Source organism: Polypterus senegalus, chromosome 1 (assembly GCF_016835505.1).
Source record: "Polypterus senegalus isolate Bchr_013 chromosome 1, ASM1683550v1, whole genome shotgun sequence".
NCBI classification, from domain to species: domain Eukaryota; kingdom Metazoa; phylum Chordata; class Cladistia; order Polypteriformes; family Polypteridae; genus Polypterus; species Polypterus senegalus.
The window spans coordinates 330,144,932-330,166,533 of NC_053154.1; the positions used below are offsets into that span (position 1 = coordinate 330,144,932).

The following is a 21,602-nucleotide window of genomic DNA, read 5'->3' on the forward strand; positions in this document are numbered from 1 at the left end:
ATTCACTCCCCTCTCAGATTGAAAGTGTAGACAGACTTCGAGTACAAGTGAGAAGACAGAAGTGAGCGAATGGCGAGATCAGCGGCTCATCTTAAGTGCTCCGCGGATCAACCATTGGGCAGCAGACGCATTATGTGGAGAGCCTGTGAACTTGCAGTTGGATAAACAATCCCTACCTGCATTGACAGACTTTAGGTGCACAGTGCGGTTGGGGGGTTATCAGGGTCTCATCCCTATCGATACACTAAGAGAGCACTTCCCCCAAACTTAAAGCATTCATGTCCATCTGTAGAATGAACTCCATAGAAAAACCCTTGTCTGAGGTTTAATCAAACTGTGTCCCTTTGAAAACACAAATAATGTGTTTTCTACATACCCAATTTACACTTCTTAGGGTTAGATGTCAACCTAGCTACCCTACAACTGTCAAGGACTGCTTGCATGCGGTTGAAATGCGATCACCAATCATTACTGAAAATGACCACATCATCGAGATATGCTCCAGAATACAGAGAATAGGATTGCAGAATTTGATCCATCATCTGCTAAAACGTCAAGGGTGCACCTTGGAGACCAAATGGGAGTCTGGTAAATTCAAACAACCGATCCAGGGTGGCGAATGCATTTTATTCGCAAATGGACTCCTCCAGAGGCATCTGCCAGTACCCCTTCATGAGATCCAGTAAGTCATCATTCAAGCATTTAAAATGTATACAAAACCAAACTGAACTGTCCGGTTTTGGAACCAGAACAATTGGACTGTGCTATTCACTTTTATAATAGCAAATTGCACCTTACATCAAGCATCTGGTTCACCTTATCGCTTATCACAGCTCGCTTTGCTTCCAGAATATGGCTCAGAGTTTCCCTCAAATCATCACCAATGGCAACCTCAGTTTGCGAGACACTGTAGTTGAAGTGGCCACACCTAATTTGGATCGTGCCATTCCTTCAAAAGATTGACATGTCAGATTTGGATGGGCTTTCGCCAGCCCAGAATCCTAACCTTGTAGTTCGCTGGGCTCATGTGTTTCTCTACTACTGTCAGACCAAGCTATTTTTCCTAAAATTGAAGTGGGTTAGAGAGGATCAAATCAAGTACCCGAATTGAATTTGCAAAGTTTGCTTTTCCTGCTGTAATTATGTTTTTGCTCTTCCTGTCTGTGCTGCTGTTAAAGGACAATTTACAAATTTGTTTTTGAAGTGAAGCAATCCCATCAACAAATCTACCCTGGGAGTTTCAGTCCACTCATCCCAAAAAGTTTTCAATACCCTTTGTGGCTGCCAGACAAATACGAGTTTGAATGGACTTAAGGTGGTAGATGCCTGTAGAGATTTCCAAGCAGCAAGCAGGAGAAAGGGCAACATGGTGTCCTGTGAGGTTGAGTCGTCATTAGTCACCTGCTGAATCTTCTGTTTCAAAATCTTGTTAAATTGTTCTGTCAGACCATTTGTCTGAGGACGATAAACAGTGGTGCTCAATTGTTTAATTGCAAAGCTCTCATATAACTGTTTCATGACATAAGAAGTTAAGGGCATGCCCTGGTCAATCAAAATATCACATGGAGTAGAAGTAAACACTTGTGATAGAGCCTGCCACCTTGGGATACCTTGTGGTGTAATCAATTAACACGAGCATATACTGATAAACCTTCTTACTCTTGGGGAGTGGACCAACAATGTCTAACCCAACTCGCTTGAAAGAGACGTCCAAAATAGGCATCGCAGAGTGGGGAGCTCTAGCGGGTCTGTGTGCGGAAACAATGTGACAGTTGGAGCAAGCCTTCCAAAATGCTCCACATCTTTACCCATTATTAGGCAATAAAAGCGTTTTGAAATGAAATCCCTCGTCCTCTCTGCATTGAGATGACACCCTGAGACATGGGTATAAGCAATTTTCAACACGGCCTCTCAGTGTCCACTCGGGAGCACCAACTGCCCTCCATTGTGATCAGAAATCGGCCAGTATAAGAAGCCAGCCTTAATTACAAAGTGCTGAGTTTTGAACTCGGGGCCCTCCTGCTCCTCATAGTAACAATCATGTGTAAGATGTGCTTGCTCAAATACAAAATTGAACCTGCGGTCGGTTCATTGCAAACATGCAAAGTCCACCTCTGGCTCTGCCCATGCATCCTCAGAGCCTGACCTCAGCCCCTGCTTCCCTAACCAATGGTTTCCCAGAACCAGAAGCAGCAGCCCCATCTGAGGAGACTGAAGGTCCAAGCATCTGTTGTGACGCACCCTCCAACTGTCCCAAAAACTCAGGTGAGGGATTGTCCCTGCCCTCACTGTTAAAATCAGGTTCAATCTCTAGTCTGGCCTTTGGCTGACCTTGTCCATGGCGAGCCCCTCTTTTTCTACTAAAGAGTGGGGGGCTGTGCAGGCGGCCAAGACCGACGGGAATAGGGCATTCCACCTGGAAACTAGGAAAGGAAAGGGTAAAGAATCTGACATGGCTGTCCAAACTTAGGAGTAGTACAGTCTCATATTCCTCAATAACCACATGAACACAATGAATGTTCAGATGCTCTGTGCTTGTGCAGGGTGTCTGCCTGAACAAGTCTTATCACATGTCACAGAGATCACTAGCAGAGTCCAACAGGGCCAGGACCTTAGGCCCAGCTAAATTAACCGAGACCTTAAAGTTGTCTTTTTCCAACAACTTGACCTGAGAACGGCAGAACTTGGCCAAACCGATCTACATGGACTGAATAGGTAGGAGGCAACAATCCCTAGCTAGATGTCCAGAGTGCTCACAGTGAATGCATCTGCGGTCAGTCCCAGCTGCAGCACTTCTCTGATGGTGTCTTCGGCATGGGGTATTGGTTGAAGGGTCCTCGCCAGCAGCATGGGGACAGGAGTAGGAGCCAGACTAGGGTGTAGTCCATCTGCCTCCATGTACCTTGGGTCCCTTCCAATCTGTGGCCCAAATCCAGCAGCGAGTGGACGTGACTTTGGAGCTTCTCATCACAGATATTGGTTTATTCCAAACAAGACTGCATCAACAGCAAGCTTTTCCACAATGTGCTCAAAGGTGTCCCCACAGAACCAGTTTTGAATAAAGTCTATTAAGTCCTGCACCTGTCCCTGTATAGGGAAATCTGGATTGACTTGTCACAGCGGAAACCTACGCCCCTTGGCCAAGAGGCTCATAGCCATACAGAGGAGGATTTGCTGCTTCAAGAAATCATAATCATCAAGTCACTTGGGAGGAAGATTTTGCGTGACCTGTCAGGCCTCCAAGATCAAATAAGTGGCCAAAATAGCTGCCCAGCTAGGAATAGGAATCACTGTGGGTCATCTGACAGAGTCATCTTCACGAGCACATCTCTGGATTGGGCAAGAGAGAAGACAGAAAGTGAGATCAGCGGCTGGTTTTAATGTAAGTGCTCCTCACATCAACTATCAGGCAATAGACGCGTTACACGGCAAAGCCTGTGAACTTGCAGACGACAAGCAATCCTTGACTGTGTTAATGGAGTTTTGACACACAGTGCAGTTGGGGGGGTGGAGAAACATAAAAATACATAAATAAAATACTATTAACAAAAATGCAAAAAGAAACGGAGAATACGTCCTAGAAGTCACACTCTGATCCTGGCCTGACACGAAAACAGGATAACCAATTTCTGAGTAAACTGGGAGAAGCAGGCAAAGGGCAAAACAAAAGGAAATACAAACCGTAGCGACCAAAACCCAGACGAGTTAAAAACAGTCAATAAGTCAAAAACCAGCAGAAACTAGAAGAGTATACACATAAAAGAAAGAAATAAGGAGTTTATCGGCAGATCTGATAAGGTTCATAGCCAAAGGCTGACCTTTAATGACGGTTGCTGATTAAGTCAAGGTCTTAACCCCGCGATCCTGACAAAGGTACAGAATATGGCTTCCCTTAAAGGCAAAGCATCAATCTTCAGCCTAACTCATGACACATGCCTGCATTTCTAGACCCTTATATCATTACCAGATGGCATGGGGGAGAATGTGAGCAAAGACGCTCCTGGTGTTTGAAGGACGTTGGTTCTTTCTGGTGCTTGTCATGAGTGTTTTAATGTTAACTTTCTTTACAAAATCGTGGTGCTTTAGGATGTGCTTCACACAGAGAATGCTGTCCTCTAATGCTTCTTAGATGTCCTTTACGTTACTTAGTTTGTGACTGACATTTCCTTTTCTGAATATAAACTGTACTGTTTGAAACTGCAGATGTCATAGAGCTCATCTTGAGAGATTTCCCAGCCTGCTACTGCATGTGCTTATAGAAATGGACGTGCTGTCTTGCTTTCCTCTCCACAGATGACGGGTTCTCCGTGTTTCAAGGCTGTGTGTCAAGTAGCGTCTGTGAAAACCTGACGGAGTTGGCTCCCCTGGTGTCTTTGTCTCCTGGCCCATTCTTTGAGTGCTGTCATGGGAACTTCTGCAATTCACAGAGTGAGTACGCGTGCCCTGAGCTCTCAGTGTGACTGGTGTCTAACACAGCATTAGCCAGACAAAGGCACAGTTTTGCCGTCCCACCTCAAATTATCCGGCGACCTGCTTGAGCTGCACATCAAATAGAGAGCAGCGCTCATCTCAGGCGTTTCCTTCCTTTCTTCAGAGAATTGCAGCAGACTTTGAGGTTGAATGACTAGCAGGGCTGGCACTTGTTTTCACAATTAAACCCCAGTGGATGTGAGCTCGTTGTCCTGGCTGTGAGTGGACTTCTCAGTTCAGCCAACAGCACAAAGTTAATAATACAACAACACAATATGATGTCAAAAAATTGGCCATCAAAGGCTCCCAGTTTCATTTTTGGGAATTGGAGAAGAACATCTCTTTCATAAACTTCCCTTTTTCTTATTTCAGATTTAACATTGACCTGTAGGATATCGACTGACCAGAATCAAACTGTGACATGCAATTCCAAGTGGAGGTCATGTGCAAATATTACAGTAATTAATCGTTTATTTGGTGAGTAAAAATATCCTGTTTGAGAAATGTTGGTGATACACCGCAATATGAATTAGCTGTCTGTGCACCAATAAGAGAGACGTGGAATGAAATGTTTTACAAAGAAAATATGGCCAGGGAAGGAAATCCTGTGCTTCAACGAAGAAGACTAAGTTGTAAAGTTAAGCAGCAGCCTCAGATACGGCTGTGATGGTAACTACAAGGACGCAACGGTTCAGCAAACCACCTTGACTGTGGCTTTCTGTTTGGAATAGCCATTGGCACTTGCTCTGTGGACACATTATGCCAATAAAGTTAAAAAAAAGGTAGAAATAATAAGAAAAAGATTCCTATAATACAACGGTAGGTGTAACACGCAGAGTATTTAACCATAGCTACATTACTAATTATCATTATTTGAATTCAAACACTAATTTTTGGCTAATTTAACATCCCAAACTGTGTAGGAGTGAAGTCATGAGAAGTTGGCAAAAGACAAATTATTTGGGTCACTTTTATGTCAATTTTAATAAAATTCATCCACGTGTTTCACACAATAATAAAATATAACAACTGATTTTGACGCCCCTCCTTACTATCCTTTCAATGCCATCCCTGTCCTAGTATCAGTTTGATTTGGGGATCCCCTGCTGAAACACCAAAGCACAGTCAGCACCCTGGTCTTCTCAAATGTCACGATTTGTGTGACAGCGGTTTCTAACCCTAATTTCTCTGTTCTACAGATAGTTACTTCTGGAGTTCTGTTACTAGCGACTGTTTAAGTCAAGATCAGTGCAATACGACCTTATCATTTAGCTACCCGGTGTCAAGCACAATATGGACTTCACGATGCTGCGACTCTGATCAATGCATCCCTGAAACAGGTAAGTTTAAAAATGACAACCAAACGTCATTGTTGACGCAAATGTAATCCAGACCAGGCAACAGCTACTGCTTTTACTACTTGGACTTTAGTGCGGAAACAATTAAAGCAGTAGCTCCATGGGTTCACTTCTTGTGTCTTTGATAATGTGAAATAAGCATCCAGGTTTTCAATTGGAATGACATTTTCTCTCTTAGCTGCTTTACCAGATCTTCATAAAAATGGCCTGGCATGCTGTGCAGGGCAAGGCTTGGGGTGCAGCTCAATTGTGAAATGTATTGGAATTGAAGAGTTCTGCTTCACTTTAGGTGAGTAGCAAAGGAGTGTACAAGCACTTTAAAATGTCTTAGGAATCGGGCTGTTAATGACAAGTGATTTGGAAACGCAGACCTTCACCGCTTTGCCCACTTGATAAACTCAAATAATAAACTGGAGGCCAATGACAGTCTAATAGACACTTTTGCAAGATGAGATGTCTCACGCCATACTTTGCCTGTCTAATTAAATTGGCAACCACATGATCAGCCACAGCCTCTTCTCTCCAGTTGTCTCTTACTTTTGAAAAAGTTGGCCATTGCTGCCATAAGAAGAGTATTAGAAATGCTAAGGACCAAATAAAATATACAGACAGTGAAATAGTTGTAGCTGTAACATCTTATTTGTCTAAAGTTTTTACATGTCAAGATATTAAAAATCCCCAACAGTTATTGAGACCACAGAAGAAATATGTAAAGATCTGGGAATTGTACACGGAGAGAGACAAGTGCTGAAGCCGAACAAATCATTGGGACCACATAACAGGCATCCTGGAGTGTTGGAGAATCTTAGAGAGAGCACAGAGGATCCCCTAATGCTCATTTTTCAAAAATCTCCATACACTGGGGAAAATCAAAAAGATTCTTGTCCTGCTAGAAAAACCCAAAGCCTAACCCTGTCCAAGCCGCTTGAGGCCAGTAAGCTTAACACGAACCACAAATAAATGAATAAAAGAAATTTTTAAAGAGAAGAAAGAGGAACAGGAGTGCCACAGCAGTAAACAGTCGGCATACAGTAGGTGGAGGGGTTATGTTTGATTAATATGATGTGGTGACACAAAGCAGGGAGGTGCACGTGAGATTATAGATCTAGAATTTGAGAAGACGCTTAATAAGCAGGCCACTAACTGAGCTAAAAGAAGTGGAAATTCAAGGTGCAGTGGGAGTACACAATTGGCTCAAACACTTGGAAGAAAGGAGTATTGGGAGAGGAATTAGAATTTAGAAGTCAAAAGTGGTGTCCATCAGGGGTCAGTGCTTAATATAAATAAGTGATCTGAACTTGAATCTGTAAATAATAAGCCGTCTTCATTTGTAGAAGATGCCAAAGGCACATAATCTGGAATCAGTCAAATCATTCTAGAGTGATCTGGGCAGAGTACAGGCCTGGGTAGAACTGACGGAGATTTCATGTTAACAAATGTAAAATATTTCAAAATTATAAGGTAAAAATGTTCTATGTGAATACACAGTGGGGTGTCTGAAACGGGAATGCACACCATATGAGGCAGACCTGGGAATCACAGTGAACTTGTCGCTGCTTACGTTCCTCTACTGGGCTAACAGGATGTTAGGTTATACAGCGTCCCTTAGTTTTGGAGTACAAATCATTTGAGGTCCTGTTAAGTTATATACCACACTAGTGAGGCTTCATCTGGTGTATCATCTGCAGTTTTGGTCTCCATGCTACAAAAAACACAAAACCGAACGGGAGAAATTCCTGAGGAGAGCGGCAGCTCTAATGTCCATAAAGAACTGGCTGTGGTGAAAATGTGGCTGCCACCGCAACTAGGAAGGAAGTGTTGGGCAACTCAGAAGGTAATTCAAGAGATGGGGAGAGAAGTCAAGCTGAGCCGCTGCCTCTTTGATACAGTCAGGCTTCTAATTTCTCAGAAATCTCACCTCAACTCATTGGCAACTGCAATCCCTTGTAAATTGTTGTCACTAAAGTATGTATCATAAAAACCTGAATACGCAAAATGTTAATGGAGTTAGAGATGAAATCAAATTTTTGAATTGTTAATCAGAAAAATCAGAACTTTACCTAGTAGGCATGTTATTTTTGTTTGCAGATGATGGCATCAGCATCCGGCAGGGATGTGCATCACAGGGCGTGTGTGACAATTCAACAACTGCCCGACATCTGTTGGAGTTGAATAATGGCTACAAAATGAACTGCTGCCAAGGGCTTCTGTGCAATAAACCCAGTAAGTGACGCATGTGAGGAAGGTGAGCCTTGAGCGTCAAACACTCGGTGTGTTAGGGTTGCTTTAACTTGACTTCTACTGACTGGATGAGTGTGTGCTTCGATGTGTGTGTTTGCTTTATCACAGTAGATGGTGCTTCTAGCTGCTAACACATTTCTTTTCTGACGAGACTCACTGGTAGAAGGTATTGATGCCAGTTATGGTGGACTCTTGGCAGGACACACTCACGCACACAACTGCTTTACAGCTGACTTGGCCTGACAAGAAATGAGCTAAAAGATGGGAATGCATGGAAGACGAGGAAGAGGTTAGAGAGTAGAGTACAGAGAGAAAGCCTTGATTCATATTATTCAAAAATCTCTATACATTTTATATGGGACTGGTAGCCATTCCAAGTGCTGCGTGTCCAATGAGGGATTGTAGTGTTTAAAATGAGAGAAATAACGGAACACCAAGTGAGTTCAGTTATAGCGTCATGGAGTCATAATGACTGCGCTAAACAGGAGCAGGCTGAAGTGAGAGTGGAATCAGAAGGCAGGAGTTGGTCATATAGACTAGCCAAGGGCAACACCAGAAAAACAAGAACTGAAGAGACAAGGGCAGAAGGAGGTGCCAACATTGTAATTAAGGGGTGTAGGAAGAGAGTTAAAAGCCAGTGAAGTCTTAATAACCAAAAGTAAAAAACGTAAAAGTCAAAATACAGAAAAAAATAACCAGATATGAATTACTGTTCTCAAAGAAAATCACACAAGGGGTTTAGGAGGCATCCACAAACTTTTAGAACCAGGAAGTGTTTGAAGCTGAGATTTATATCTTCGGCCCCATGATGTCACACGTCACACACTTCCATTTGATCTCACCAAGCAACAACATGGCAGCTATAAGCAGAAATGTCTCAAAATGAGGCACCTATAAGAAGAAAAACGATGGAACCATGGATGAATTTTATAATTAACACTGTTAAAAGCAAAAAATAAACTTAAGCGCCAGAAACCTTGGCCTCTAAAACCTCAAAACAATGTTTCAGGCATTTTTAGAGACCAAAGAACCATTTTAAAAATTAAAAAACCTAGGTGGGTTATGCCATGAACCTCTTTGATTGGATGTTGACACGTTCTCTGTTCTCATGTTCTCTATGGCAGCTCTGAAGCTTCCATCATTGGCCAGTCTTCTTAGGTCGCTGTGACAATGCGGGAAGGCCAGTTATTATTGACACTCTTCCTATCATTTCATTCTTCTTTCATTTTGACCAGTGGGACATCTTAGCTCTCATCTAAACAAATGAGCTTGATGGACTAAATGGTCTCCTCGTTTTTGATTTCTTTCTGTTTATTCAGTTCAACGGAGAAAAATATCAGACAGGACGCTTCATAAAATTCAACCAACCCTCTTCTCTGAATTCTTTAGTTATTTCTTTCTTTAGATTATTTCTGTGCTTGTTTTTTTTTTTTTTTTACTGTTTTGCTCTTTTTGATGCTCTTTTTCTAAGGTCGTCTTGTTTTAGTGGCTTTGATTGTTTTCGATCACATGGTTCCAACTCCCATGACTTAGCATGTCATATCTGAGGCATTTTATTATATTTGGGCCTCAAAAACTCAGAAAAGGCCTGAATATCACCAAAAAGCCCTAAGGGCTTCATTCTCTAATGTCCTGAAGTCCAACAAAAGTATTTAAACATAGAGATGAAGGACCAAAGCTCCTGGTATAAATAAACATTAATCCTAAACATTTATCCATCCATCCATTATCCAACCCGCTATATCCTATCTACAGGGTCACGGGGGGTCTGCTGGAGCCAATCCCAGCCAACACAGACAGGGCGCAAGGCAGGAAACAAACCCGGGGCAGGGCAGGGTGGCAGCCCACCACAGGGCAGTAGAATTCAAAAATCAAAAACATGTTTAATGATAGAAAATGTAACAATAATCACAACTTGCAAAGTGAAAAGATTCAATAATTATTCAAAATAGCATAATCAAAATTAAATTTACTTTAGTAATAACCGAAATAAGTCCACAAATCCTAGAGAAAACCAAGATTAAACAGCAAAACTTAAATGTTTGATATATACAAGCAGAAGTTAAAAATCAACCCAACCCAAGCAAACCGCTAAATTAAAGCAAAGGAAGAGGAATCGGAGTATCAGAACATGAGAAAAGCAAGTCTTGTTGTAATATTGTTGTGTTCTTTGCAGTTTTCAAGGCTTTCATGAGCTTTTGTGGTCTAAATCAGAGCCTCTCTCAGTTAAACTGGCTCACAGTAAAGAGGAAATGAAAATGACCAGAAGCATCAAAAGTCAGAAAAAGGGTCAAAACTGGGAGACATGGAAATCTTTTGTGAATGCCAGAACACTATTGAATAACTCCGAGTCAAAAACAATAGCTGGGATTCATAAGACCAAGGACTAAATAAAGATTATTAAAAAGTGAAGCTTGAAGACCCCAGAAATGCCCGGGATGATGTTTGTATTCACTCATTCGGGGGACGATCTCCACGGAAACAGCAGAAAGAGAAACCCAACAAAGCAGCACCCAAACAAAATGATGTTGCGACAGAACACAGTTAAACAATAACATCTTCAGAATAGATGCACAACAAAAGTAAACTCAAAATTTAATTTCCATGAGTCTTAAAACTTTATAATCCATATATAGGAACTCACACGTAAAATATATAACGGTTGGAGATCATAACATCAGTATTATCCATACCCACTCAGGGAATTTGGAAAGTAGAGGAGAACCTCGGCAATTCGATTTCATGACACTTAAAAGATGAAAGAAGGAAGGAAAGACATTAGGGGTGGCGTTTAACGCTTGTTTGACTTTGCAAATTAAAGAATCAACTAAGGAGTCTGCCATCTTCTTGCATGTGTGGACATGCCAGTGTCTGTTCTGCAGCATATGGTCCTTCCTTACTCCCAGCGTAGGCCCACCTTCCACATGAACATCAAATGACCCAACTAACTTTAGATGATCAGGGGTTGATTGAATTCTGAAATTCATTAACCAGTTCCATTACAGGCTCAGGTTGTTCTGCCATAGCCCAAACGTTAAAGTAACAATAATTTGATGTCATTGAATATAACGTGCAGTAATAATTTTCCCCTCCTTGAACCGTCACTTTATTGTGGTGGAGGGGTTTGCGTGCCCCAGTGATCCTAGGAGCTATGTTATCCGGGGCTTTATGCCCCTGGTAGGGCCACCCAAGGCAAACTGGTCCTAGGTGAGGGATGAGACAAAGCAGTTCAACAAACCTCCAATGATGAGCAAAAACTCTGGACAACGTTTTCCCTTGCCCGGACACGGGTCACCGGGGCCTCCCTCTGGAGCCAGGCCTGGAGGTGGGGCTCAATGGAGAGTGCCTGGTGACAGGGCCTGCACCCATGGGGCTCGGCCGGGCACAGCCTGAAGAGGTAATGTGGGTCCTCCTTCCCATGGGCTCACCACCTATGGGAGGGGCCAAGGAGGTTGGGTGCAGTGTGAGTTGGGTGGTGGCCGAAGGCAGGGACCTTGACCTTGACCTTCTGTTCCTGGCTCTTGGGACGTGGAATGTCACCTCTCTGGGGGGGGAAGAGTCCTGAGGTTCGGTTAGATATAGTGGTTGGGGAAGAGTCCTGACTGTTGTTTGTGCGTATGCGCCGAACAGCAGTTTGGAGTATCTACCCTTTTTGGAGTCTCTGGAGGGGGTGCTAGAGGGCATACCTTCTGGGGACACCCTCGCTCTGCTAGGAGACTTCAATGCTCACATGGTCAATGACAGTGAGACCTGGAAGGGTGTGATTGGGAGGAACGGCCCCCCCAATCTGAACCCGAGCGGTGTTTTGTTATTGGACTTCTGTGCCCTTCACGGATTGTCCATAATGAACACCATGTTCAAGCATAAGGGTGTTCATATGTGCACTTGGCACCAGGACACCCTAGGCCTCAGTTCGATGATCGACTTTGTGCTTGTGTTGTCAGACTTGCGGCCATATGTCTTGGACACTCGGGTGAAGAGAGGGGCGGAGATGTCAACTGATCACCACCTGGTGGTGAGTTGGCTTCGATGGTGCGGGAAGATGCTGGTCAGGCCTGGTAGGCCCAAACTTGTTGTGAGGGTCTGTTGGGAACGGATGGCAGAGTCCCCTGTCAGAAGTAACTTCAACTCCCACCTCCGGCAGAACTTCGACCACATCCCGAGGGAGGTGGGGGACATAGAGTCTGAATGGGCCATGTTCTGTGCCTCTATTGTTGAGGCGGCTGACCGGAGCTGTGGCCGTAAGGTGGTCGGTGCCTGTCGTGGCGGCAATCCCCAAACCCGTTGGTGGACACCGGCGGTGAGGGATGCCATCAAGCTTAAGAAGGAGTCCTCTAGGACCTTTTTGTCCTGTGGGACTCTGGAGGCAGCTGATAGGTACCGGCAGGCCAAGCGGAATGCGGCTTCGGTTGTTGCTGTGGCAAAAACTCTGGCATGGGAGGAGTTTGGAGAGGCCATGGAGAACGACTTTCGGACGTCTTCGAGGAGATTCTGGTCCACCGTCCGGCGTCTCAGGAGGGGGAAGCAGTGCAGTGTCAACACCGTATATGGTGGGGATGGTGCGCTGCTGACCTCGACTCGGGACGTTGTGGGTCGGTGGGAGGAGTACTTCGAAGACCTCCTCAATCCCACTAACATGCCCTCCAATGAGGAAGCAGAGCCAGGGGTCTCTGAGGTGGGCTGTATGAGGGGGTGGATGAGATACGCCCGGAGTTCCTTAAGGCTCTGGATGTTGTAGGACTGTCTTGGTTGATACGTCTCTGCAACATCACATGGACATCGGGGACAGTGCCTCTGGATTGGCAGATCGGGGTGGTAGTCCCCCTCTTTAAAAAGGGGGACCGGAGGGTGTGTTCCAACTACAGAGGGATCACACTCCTCAGCCTCCCTGGAAAAGTCTATTAGGAGGTTCTGGAGAGGAGGGTCCGTCGGATAGTCGAACCTCGGATTCAGGAGGAACAGTGTGGTTTTCGGCCTGGTCGCAGAACAGTGGACCAGCTCTTCACCCTTAGCAGGGTCCTGGAGGGTGCATGGGAGTTTGGGAGTTTGCCCAACCAGTCTACATGTGTTTTGTGGACTTGGAAAAGGCATTTGACCGTGTCCCTCGGGGAATCCTGTGGGGGGTGCTCTGGGAGTATGGGGTACTGGACCCCCTGTTAAGAGATGTTCGGTCCCTGTACAACCGGTGTCAGAGCTTGGTCCGCATTTCCCGCCCGTTTCCAGTGAGAGTTGGACTCCGCCAGGGCTGCCCTTTATCACCGATTCTGTTCATAACTTTTATGGACAGAATTTCTAGGCGCAGCCAGGGTGTTGAAGGGGTCCGGTTTGGTGGACTCAGGATTGGGTCACTGCTTTTTGCAGATGATGTTGTCCTGTTTGCTTCATCAGGCCGTGATCTTCAGCTCTCTCTGGATCGGTTCGCAGCTGAGTGTGAAGCGGCTGGGATGAGAATCAGCACCTCCAAATCCGAGACCATGGTCCTCAGCCGGAAAAGGGTGGAGTGCCCTCTTAGGGTTGGGGTTGAGATCCTGCCCCAAGTGGAGGAGTTCAAGTATCTCGGGGTCTTGTTCACGAGTGAGGGAAGAATGGAGCGCGAGATCGACAGGCGGATCGGTGTGGCATCTGCACTGATGAGGGCTCTGCATCGGTCTGTCGTGGTGAAAAAGGAGCTGAGCCGTAAGGCAAGGCTGTCAGTTTACCAGACGATCTACGTTCTTACCCTCACCTATGGTCATGAGCTACAGGTAGTGACCAAAAGAACGAGATCGCGAATACAAGGTGGTTCAATGAGGTTCCTCCGCAGGGTGTCTGGGCTTTCCCTTAAAGATCGGGTGAGAAGCTCAGAGTAGAGCCGCTGCTCCTGCACATCGAGAGTAGTCAGATGAGGTGGCTCGGGCATCTGATCAGGATGCCTCCTGGACATCTCCCTGGTGAGGTGTTCCGGGCACGTCCAACAGGGAGGAGGCCCCGGGGAAGACCCAGGACACGCTGGAGGGACTATGTCTCCCGGCTGGCCTGGGAACACCTTGGGATTCTCCCGGAAGAGCTGTAAGAAGTGGCCGGGGAGAGGGAAGTCTGGGCCTCTCTGCTTAAGCTGCTTCCCCTGCGACCCGACCCCAGATAAGTGGAAGAGGATGGATGGATGGATGGATAATAATTTTCTCGGTGCCAGCCATGGTGCCTGCAGTTTGAAGGTGGCAGACTCTTCCTCTGCTCCAGTACACATTATCCTGATTCACAGATGTCTGCTAAGTGGAGTGGTGTGAGTGTTTATTGAGTAAATGCGGTGAAGGGCAAGTTGCCCAGTTTTCCTGCCCAAGTCCCACAGATGCCAGGATATGCTCTTTAATCTTGAAAGGGTGGATAGATGAACACATGAAGGAAATTCACAAGAATTGTTAATGGAGTCCACATGCACAGTCCTCTACTAAATGGCATGTCTTTTTTTTTTGCTTTTTTAGGTAACATCGTGGGTTGTATTCACTGCAGAGCGCAGACTCCCTGGGATATCTGCAAAAGCGACTATCTGAGCATCGTCCCTTGTAATTCTCAGACCTCAGCCTGTGGTGTTGTGCAGTTTAATTCTAGTGAGTGAACATGGCTGTACTTTTGGTGACATGTCCATGTCACAATATTGGGAATTAAATTATTTACCAGAGGGCTTGGAGATGTTGGACTCACTGACTCAGGTTTTCAGGAATGGCATTATTTACAGTACATCTGTGTTAAGTCTAGCATTTTGTAATTTCATCTATTATAAAAACATAGACTTTGATAAATGCCCTATAAAACTTCAGTTTGAGGTACCAAGCTCTGTGAAACTTCACGTATTTTAGGCAAGAAGCCTTGTGACATCTCTAACCGGGACACACTTTCATTGAATTTAAAGGAATATTCCACCCAAAAAGAAACATTTTTGTATCGGCGACTCACCTTGACATTTTTGTAGTGATAACTGAGAAATAATTTTAAATTGATGTTTTCAAGGAGAATAGAGATCACAAAATTCCTGATACCCTGGGTTCAGTGAGAACCCAGTTTTAACAAAATTATATCACATAATCCCCATGTATGCTTACAAAATCCAAAATGTATGTATTTTTGCTAAAATATTCTTATATAAACCATTTTCCAAAAATTGCCTGATGCACAAAAGAGAAGAGCCCTCATACTGGATCAAAGTTTTTGAATTGAAGACCCCTCCCCCTCTCTGTATTCATTGGTCAGGAGTCTTGTCTTTACATTGAAAAATGGATTGGGAGTCCACAGAGACCTTCCAGCAGCAGCGTGGTTCGATTCCTCGTGTGTAGCCTCTGCTTTGGGTGCTTCAGCTTTTCATCCCACGTTCCCCAGGGTTAGGTTAATTGGCACTGAGATGGACTGGCTCTCTGTCCAGGGTTACTTATGACTTTGTGATTTGTGCTACTGGGTTCAGCTCCATCCCTCAAATTTGAATTGGATTACAAAGGTTTATAAACGACACGAGAGGTGAGGCTCTTAGCTGAAGGTTTGTCTAAATGCGCAGAATCTTTATCTGTTCGTCTGGTCAGCTAAATGTTCTTTTTCTCTTACAGCCTCGCCAAATTTCTTTAGGGATTGCCTGCCTGTAGACACATGCAATGCAACAGCATCATTTAGCTTTTCAACATCAACCTCATTCAACATCACGTGGAGCCCCAGTTGTTGCAGCACTGACCTCTGCAATGCTGGCAATGGTAATCATTTCTTTACATTTTTTGTCTGTAGTACATTTTTGTGATGAGGCCACAGAAATACCGTCTAGAGCAAACTATCATGACAACAGGATGTCGAGTGATGATGAATAATATGAAGAATTCAATATCATTCTATTCATAATGGGTAGAAATAAAATATCACTTCAAAAGCATAAACCTCAAGCCTCACTGTAAAGACTAACTGAGCTTAGAGGAGAGTTGGGGCAAAGGCTCACTGGCAGGAGGAAGAAAGGGAAGATTTATGAAAGAGAGAACGCTATCCCTGCATAAAAGAAGAGTGTGTCAGCAGGTCACAGATGGAGGTGCTGCTCACGTTCGGTTTGCATTATCAGGCAGCTTCACATCATATCACACACTCAAACAGATGTCTTTAATTTTGCTGCCATATCATTTCATTTTACTTATATTACATTACAGATACATACCTAAATTTGGAATTAGTAGCAAATTTAAAACAAAACTCTGCAGTGGGTTAATAAAGAGTTAAAACAAATACGCTGCAAAGGAAAAAACAGATGAATAAGGCATATAAGATGAATAACTCCAACATGAATTGTAGGGTGTTTGAGAACATGAGGGCAACGATTAAGAATGATATTAGGGAGACAGTTGGAGTGGAATATAGCAGATAAGGCGAAAGACGACCCTAAGAGACTCTTTAGTAGTAAAAGAGGAGGTGAAGTGCATCAGGAATACTAAAGAGGAATTAAAAGATACAGACTGAGAAATAGCAGACGCTCTAAATTCACGTTTATCTGAGGCCTTCGCAAGTGAGGAAGTGGATAACCTCCCAGAGGTGCTAAGTGATTTGGAAATTGTAGAGGGAGAAGAGCTGCTCACATTAAATAAGCTGAAATCAAACAAATCACCAGGAGCAGATAACATGTACCCTCGAGTTCTAAAGGAGGCTGCTGAGTACAAATATAAAACCTTTATGCATATTTTTAGGAAGTCCCTGCGCACTGGAAAAATTCTGAAGGACTGGAAAATGGCAAATATCATCCTATTACATAAAAAGGGTGACCTGGCAGATCAGAACAACTACAGGCCAGTAAGATTTATGTGCTTCAAAGGAAAATGTAAGGAAGGGATTATTAAGGATAAAATTGAGCACCAGATGGCAAGTACAGGAGTTTTACTGAACAGTTAGTATGGCTTCAGAAGAGGGAGATCATGTTTTACTAACACGCTGGTATTCTATGAGGAAGCAACAAAAGGATCTGACCAGAGTCGCGTATATAATATTATTAATCTTCACCTTCAGAAAGCATTTGATAAGGTGCCACATGAGTGGTTGGGCATTGCTATTCTACATGTTGGTGTAAGGGATCCATATCTGTGTTTTGTTTCATGTCATATCATCAGCCTGTTCAGTGAAAGGTTTTGATGAAGAGACTTCTTGATGGCCAATCTGTCTTCTTGGGCCCAGTTCTGGAGGGATAAGGAGTGCAAAACCATGAAAAAGGAGACAGAGATGTGACAAGAGTTCAGTATACACAGTGTTTTTTGCACGTAATCATGTGAATCAGGGAACTGGCAATGCATTTTATGGTGGGCCGAAGTGTTCATGGTGGGCTGAGGTGTTTGTGTGCCCCAGTTATTTGCCACATTAAGCATTTATTTCTACTGCCTATGCCAAGCAGCACCTCTGTTGGAACATCAACAGTAAAACCAAAATGCATTGCGTACATTGTGAACCTTTCTATTGATTTGCCACATGCAGACTGGCACCATGGCATCTGGCTTATTTTGTTTCACTGTGTGCTGAAGGTCCCCAGTAAAATCCAACAGCAGTTAGTAAGGGTCCTACAAACTGTTTGGACCCCATTACATTCCTGAAGAATCTGTGAGGCCTCATGATGACATCCCTGCTGGTCTGTACCCTGTCACCAACTCTCACTGTTTGCTTTAGTTTCAGTCGTTCCCTTTGATGCGCCAAATGGGCTGATGTGCTGCACTGGGCAAGACATGGAGTGCCGGCAAATCACAAGCTGTGCAGGGAGTGAGAACTACTGTCACACAACAGGTGCGTGATGCCGCCTCTCCTCCTCTGGGTGGTCAACTCATCCTTTTGGAAAGGAAGGAGAGGTGAAGAGGAAAAGCTCATTTTAGAGCCAGTGTGGGCCGTAGGAGGCCTTCCTGACCTTCTAGGGAGTTTTTCTGCCTTTTTTTAAAGATGACAAAGGAGTTTTTGTTTCCATTTACTGTATTTTTATTCTTTATTCTTTTCTTTCTTAATTCTTTGAATGGAATATGTCTACTCTTTGGAGATCTCCAGTTGCTCTCTTTAGTGTAAGGTCTTAAACTAGAAATCATCACCTTTTTGGGCCCTGGCCACTGATTTGTGACATTTTTGTCGTTTTACTTTACAGTTTTCAATGGCGTCAGGACAATGGGGTGCACATCAAGAAGTGTCTGTGATAATCCATCTCTTCTCGACTTTTATATATCTTCAACTTCACAGATTGACTGCTGTCAAGGCTTCCTGTGCAATAAACAGAGTAAGCAACACAACAGAATTCTTGAGTCCCAGTTTGCATTTGATAACCTGAGAGCTTTTTGAAATTCTCAAGTTGCCACTTTCAACTCCACATGCCTTGAGTCCCCCACGCACTAAAACTGACGAGCCTGATGTGTGTTCATGTTTTTGCTGAACAACTCATCTTACATAACAGCTGGCGTCTACCATCTGCCATGTCACTTCTGAAATGAAGACGTTTCTGCTCCTGTAATGTCTCCTTGTAGTTCATGCCCTGCAGTCCTGGACTCCTGCTCCTCCTTCTTTACTGGATTTTCCCTTAGCATTGAGATTCTCCACTTGCAGTATTGATCAGTATTTCAGTTGTGGACTCTCAAGGGTGTCCTTCGTTTTAAGTGTGAAACTTAGTGTGCACACCATGGTTGCTATACTTTATATTCAAAGTCTATACTGACCTTTTTAACTGCTTCTGTATTTCTCCAGGTTATGGCAGGCAGTCAGGGGCCCACTAGAAGCACAGATTCTTTGTGTAGGGCATATTTCTAGCTTCTAGCAGACCCTCATGGTGCGATTATACCAACTATTTTAAGGTGTGTTTGACCACACATTTATTTCCCTTAAACTTCTCACGTATATTCCAGAAGCTGAATTTTGGCTAATACTGACTTACCTGTTAGACTTTGTTACACTCAAGGGTTAAAGTTAATGCCCTTATTAGCCCCACATCTCCCTAAATCATTTATATTAAGGTGTAACCCCTAACGTTTGCGTGACTGGGCTTCTCATCTCAACTTTTCTGAAGCCATTCCCTGTGTGGTAAAACATCGCCCTCTGTCTTTGGCAGCGCATCACTCTCACTACTCACACACGTAGACCAGTTTGAACCCATCTTATTGAAGCACTCGCCGTCAAAGAACATGTATGTAGGACAAACTGGCATGATTGCTGAAATATCTGTTCAGTGACTGTCCACTGATCTACATTTAAGAAAGACATCAATTACAAGATTTTACTGTGTGAATTTTAGAAGTCTGATGCCCTTTCTTAGTGTGTTTCTTTCCATTTGTTAAGATTACACAGTTGTTTGCAATCAGTGTGATGCTTCCACCTGGGACGCGTGTTCAAGTGCCATCATTTCGTGTGGGTTTCAGTCAACCTCTTGCGGAGTCGCAGTCGCTCAGTTTTACAACGGTGGTAAGTCGATCCATCCACATGGATTCTGTTTCCTCATTTATAAAACATTTGCATGTGGGCAGTTATTGTGTATGGACTGGCATTCTTAAAGGCTGCAGCCTAAAGATGGCCTTTCTTGCTCAGAATTCTCAAAGACTGGAAGAGCTTTTACTCAAATCTCCCCTAATGTGTGCTTTACCAATGCCCAGTTTGCCAAAACCCATTTAGTTTTTATTCATTTTGATGCCTGAAGGCTCCAGTGAGATTTTAAACCTTAGGGCCGCATTTTCAGGGCCTCCTTCTTGGTCCCTAACTGACTTCTCAATAACATAATTGTAGCGTACTTCATGAACCCTTATCTTCTGTTTTGTTGGTATGTATGCAGATGTCCTTATGCGTGTTTCCCTCAATGGCTCCAGGTGTTAAACTGAGTAGAGAAATATTAGATTAGATTAGATAATAATTAAATTCAGAGTACGAGGGAAACTATCCTCAGTAAGCTTTAAATATTTATGCCTGGTGTGTGCAGCCATACTTGCCCCTGTATCCGTTAACGTTTTATTTTTCAAGGTGTCATAAAGATGCCAAGTACACTGCGTATTGTTTCTGAATTCATTGTTATCAATGTTTTGTGGATGCTTTTTCACTCACTCTTGTACTTTGAATTGAAAAGTCGACATCTTCATGGTGTGCTCCTTCTAGCCTGTTCTTGTGTGCTTTTTTTCCTGCAGATGTACTCAGCCGTCAGACTGCCACCAGATACTGCGCTGCACCTGAAACTTGTAACGTAATGTTGTCCCTAAACTTAGGGACAGGAGTTCAGATTTGGACCTCGCAGTGCTGTGACACCGATTACTGCAATGCTGAAAACAGTAAGGGGGTGTGATGGCTGCCGTGGGCTTACGGGATGCTGTGCTTCAAGGGGGTCACGTCATTATCACATCACATTGAGACATTTAACTCAATGGAGCCAGAAGACTGGGTGGGGGGGATTCATTCTTCAGACAGCTCAGTCGATTATTGGAGCGATTGATTCGAGGTACTCTGGGGGTCCTGGACAAAAATAGTATGTGGGGCCTCCCCAACTCACCCTCCTAACTGTCCTAATATGGTAAAATGTGCTAGCGTTATTTTAGCACAACGTTTATGTCAATAAGATCATCAGAGAGAATTTAATAAACACAAATCGTTTATTTTTATTTTGTAAAACACAGATGATTTCAATTAAACAAGACAATAAAAATAACATTTGTATTGAAGATAGAAAAGACATAGTAAAAGAATAAGGTCAATTAAATAAATCTAAATAAGTGAATAAGCAAATAAAATATAAAATAAATGTAAGCTGCATATGGTAATAAAAATAAATGCAGATCGCTTATTGTAATATTTAAAAAACACAACGCACATAATGGATATGAAAGTGGCTGTAGTGTCTCAAGTGGCAGGCGGTGGTAGCGCTTTTTACAACTTTGAAGTAATCGTGTTTTGGTATCGTAAGCCAATCAGTGCCTGACTAGGAGCTCCGCTCCCCAAACATTCCCGAGAAATAAAGAATTTTCTTGGAGCTTCTTTTTGGAGCCCAAGAAATGTGACTGATGCAGCAAGTGGCCGTGTTTTCCAATGTTTCCAAAATTCTGCCACTACTGGAAAAAGTTCAAGCATTGAGCATGAGGTGTACACAAAAGTTTCCACAGTTCAAGTGTTGTTGTTTAAAAGTTTTAATGAAATTCAAAGGGTTCACACAAGAATGAAGAAAAGAAATGATTGCCTTAACAAAAATAACTTCTCATTATGATGTTAGTTTAAGGCTTCCATACCTCAGCCACACGTCTTTAAGGTTCTTTAGAGGTTTCTCTAGTATCATGGGATACGTCAGTACACACAAGTATATCTGTATATTGTCACAAGGCGGCAGGCCTCCATAACTTTCCATTTGCAACCACACAATCCAATCTCTCTAATAGTTCTTGGTTTTATCTGTCTGACTGAGGTCATCCTGTGTCAAGATTCAAGCTAAGTGTCAGGAAGGTTACATTAACATCCTACTTGATATGAAATAAAGCAAAGTCTTCCGTTCTCCACACAGTATAGCTAAAGACAGGTGGAAATCCCTCCAGCTGATTGCGTTCACTTACCTCATTG

General features: G+C 43.6%; 2 protein-coding genes and 1 long non-coding RNA gene across 3 annotated transcripts in view; all 3 read left to right on the forward strand.

Moving 5' to 3' along the window:
* The window catches only part of LOC120517567, a 92,378-nt gene extending 89,185 nt beyond the window's left edge, over positions 1–3,193 (forward strand). The window contains exon 37 of the mRNA XM_039740006.1: positions 3,096–3,193. Within this exon, the coding sequence (XP_039595940.1) occupies positions 3,096–3,193 (98 nt within the window). The remainder of the gene's footprint in view (positions 1–3,095) is intronic.
* A 1,116-nt stretch (positions 3,194–4,309) lies between these two features.
* On the forward strand, positions 4,310–5,750 carry LOC120519671. Its single transcript, XR_005631618.1, has 3 exons — positions 4,310–4,428; positions 4,843–4,947; positions 5,670–5,750. It is a non-coding gene; the product is annotated as an uncharacterized LOC120519671 (long non-coding RNA).
* LOC120517652 (urokinase plasminogen activator surface receptor-like) lies at positions 5,748–20,343 on the forward strand. The gene is made up of 9 exons (XM_039740117.1): positions 5,748–5,810; positions 6,007–6,117; positions 7,917–8,051; positions 14,531–14,656; positions 15,644–15,784; positions 17,718–17,831; positions 18,178–18,306; positions 19,356–19,478; positions 20,189–20,343. Exons 3-9 carry the CDS (start codon positions 8,015–8,017, stop codon positions 20,341–20,343), a joined length of 825 nt encoding a protein of 274 aa, XP_039596051.1. The 5' UTR covers positions 5,748–5,810; positions 6,007–6,117; positions 7,917–8,014.
* Positions 20,344–21,602: the final 1,259 nt, after the last annotated feature.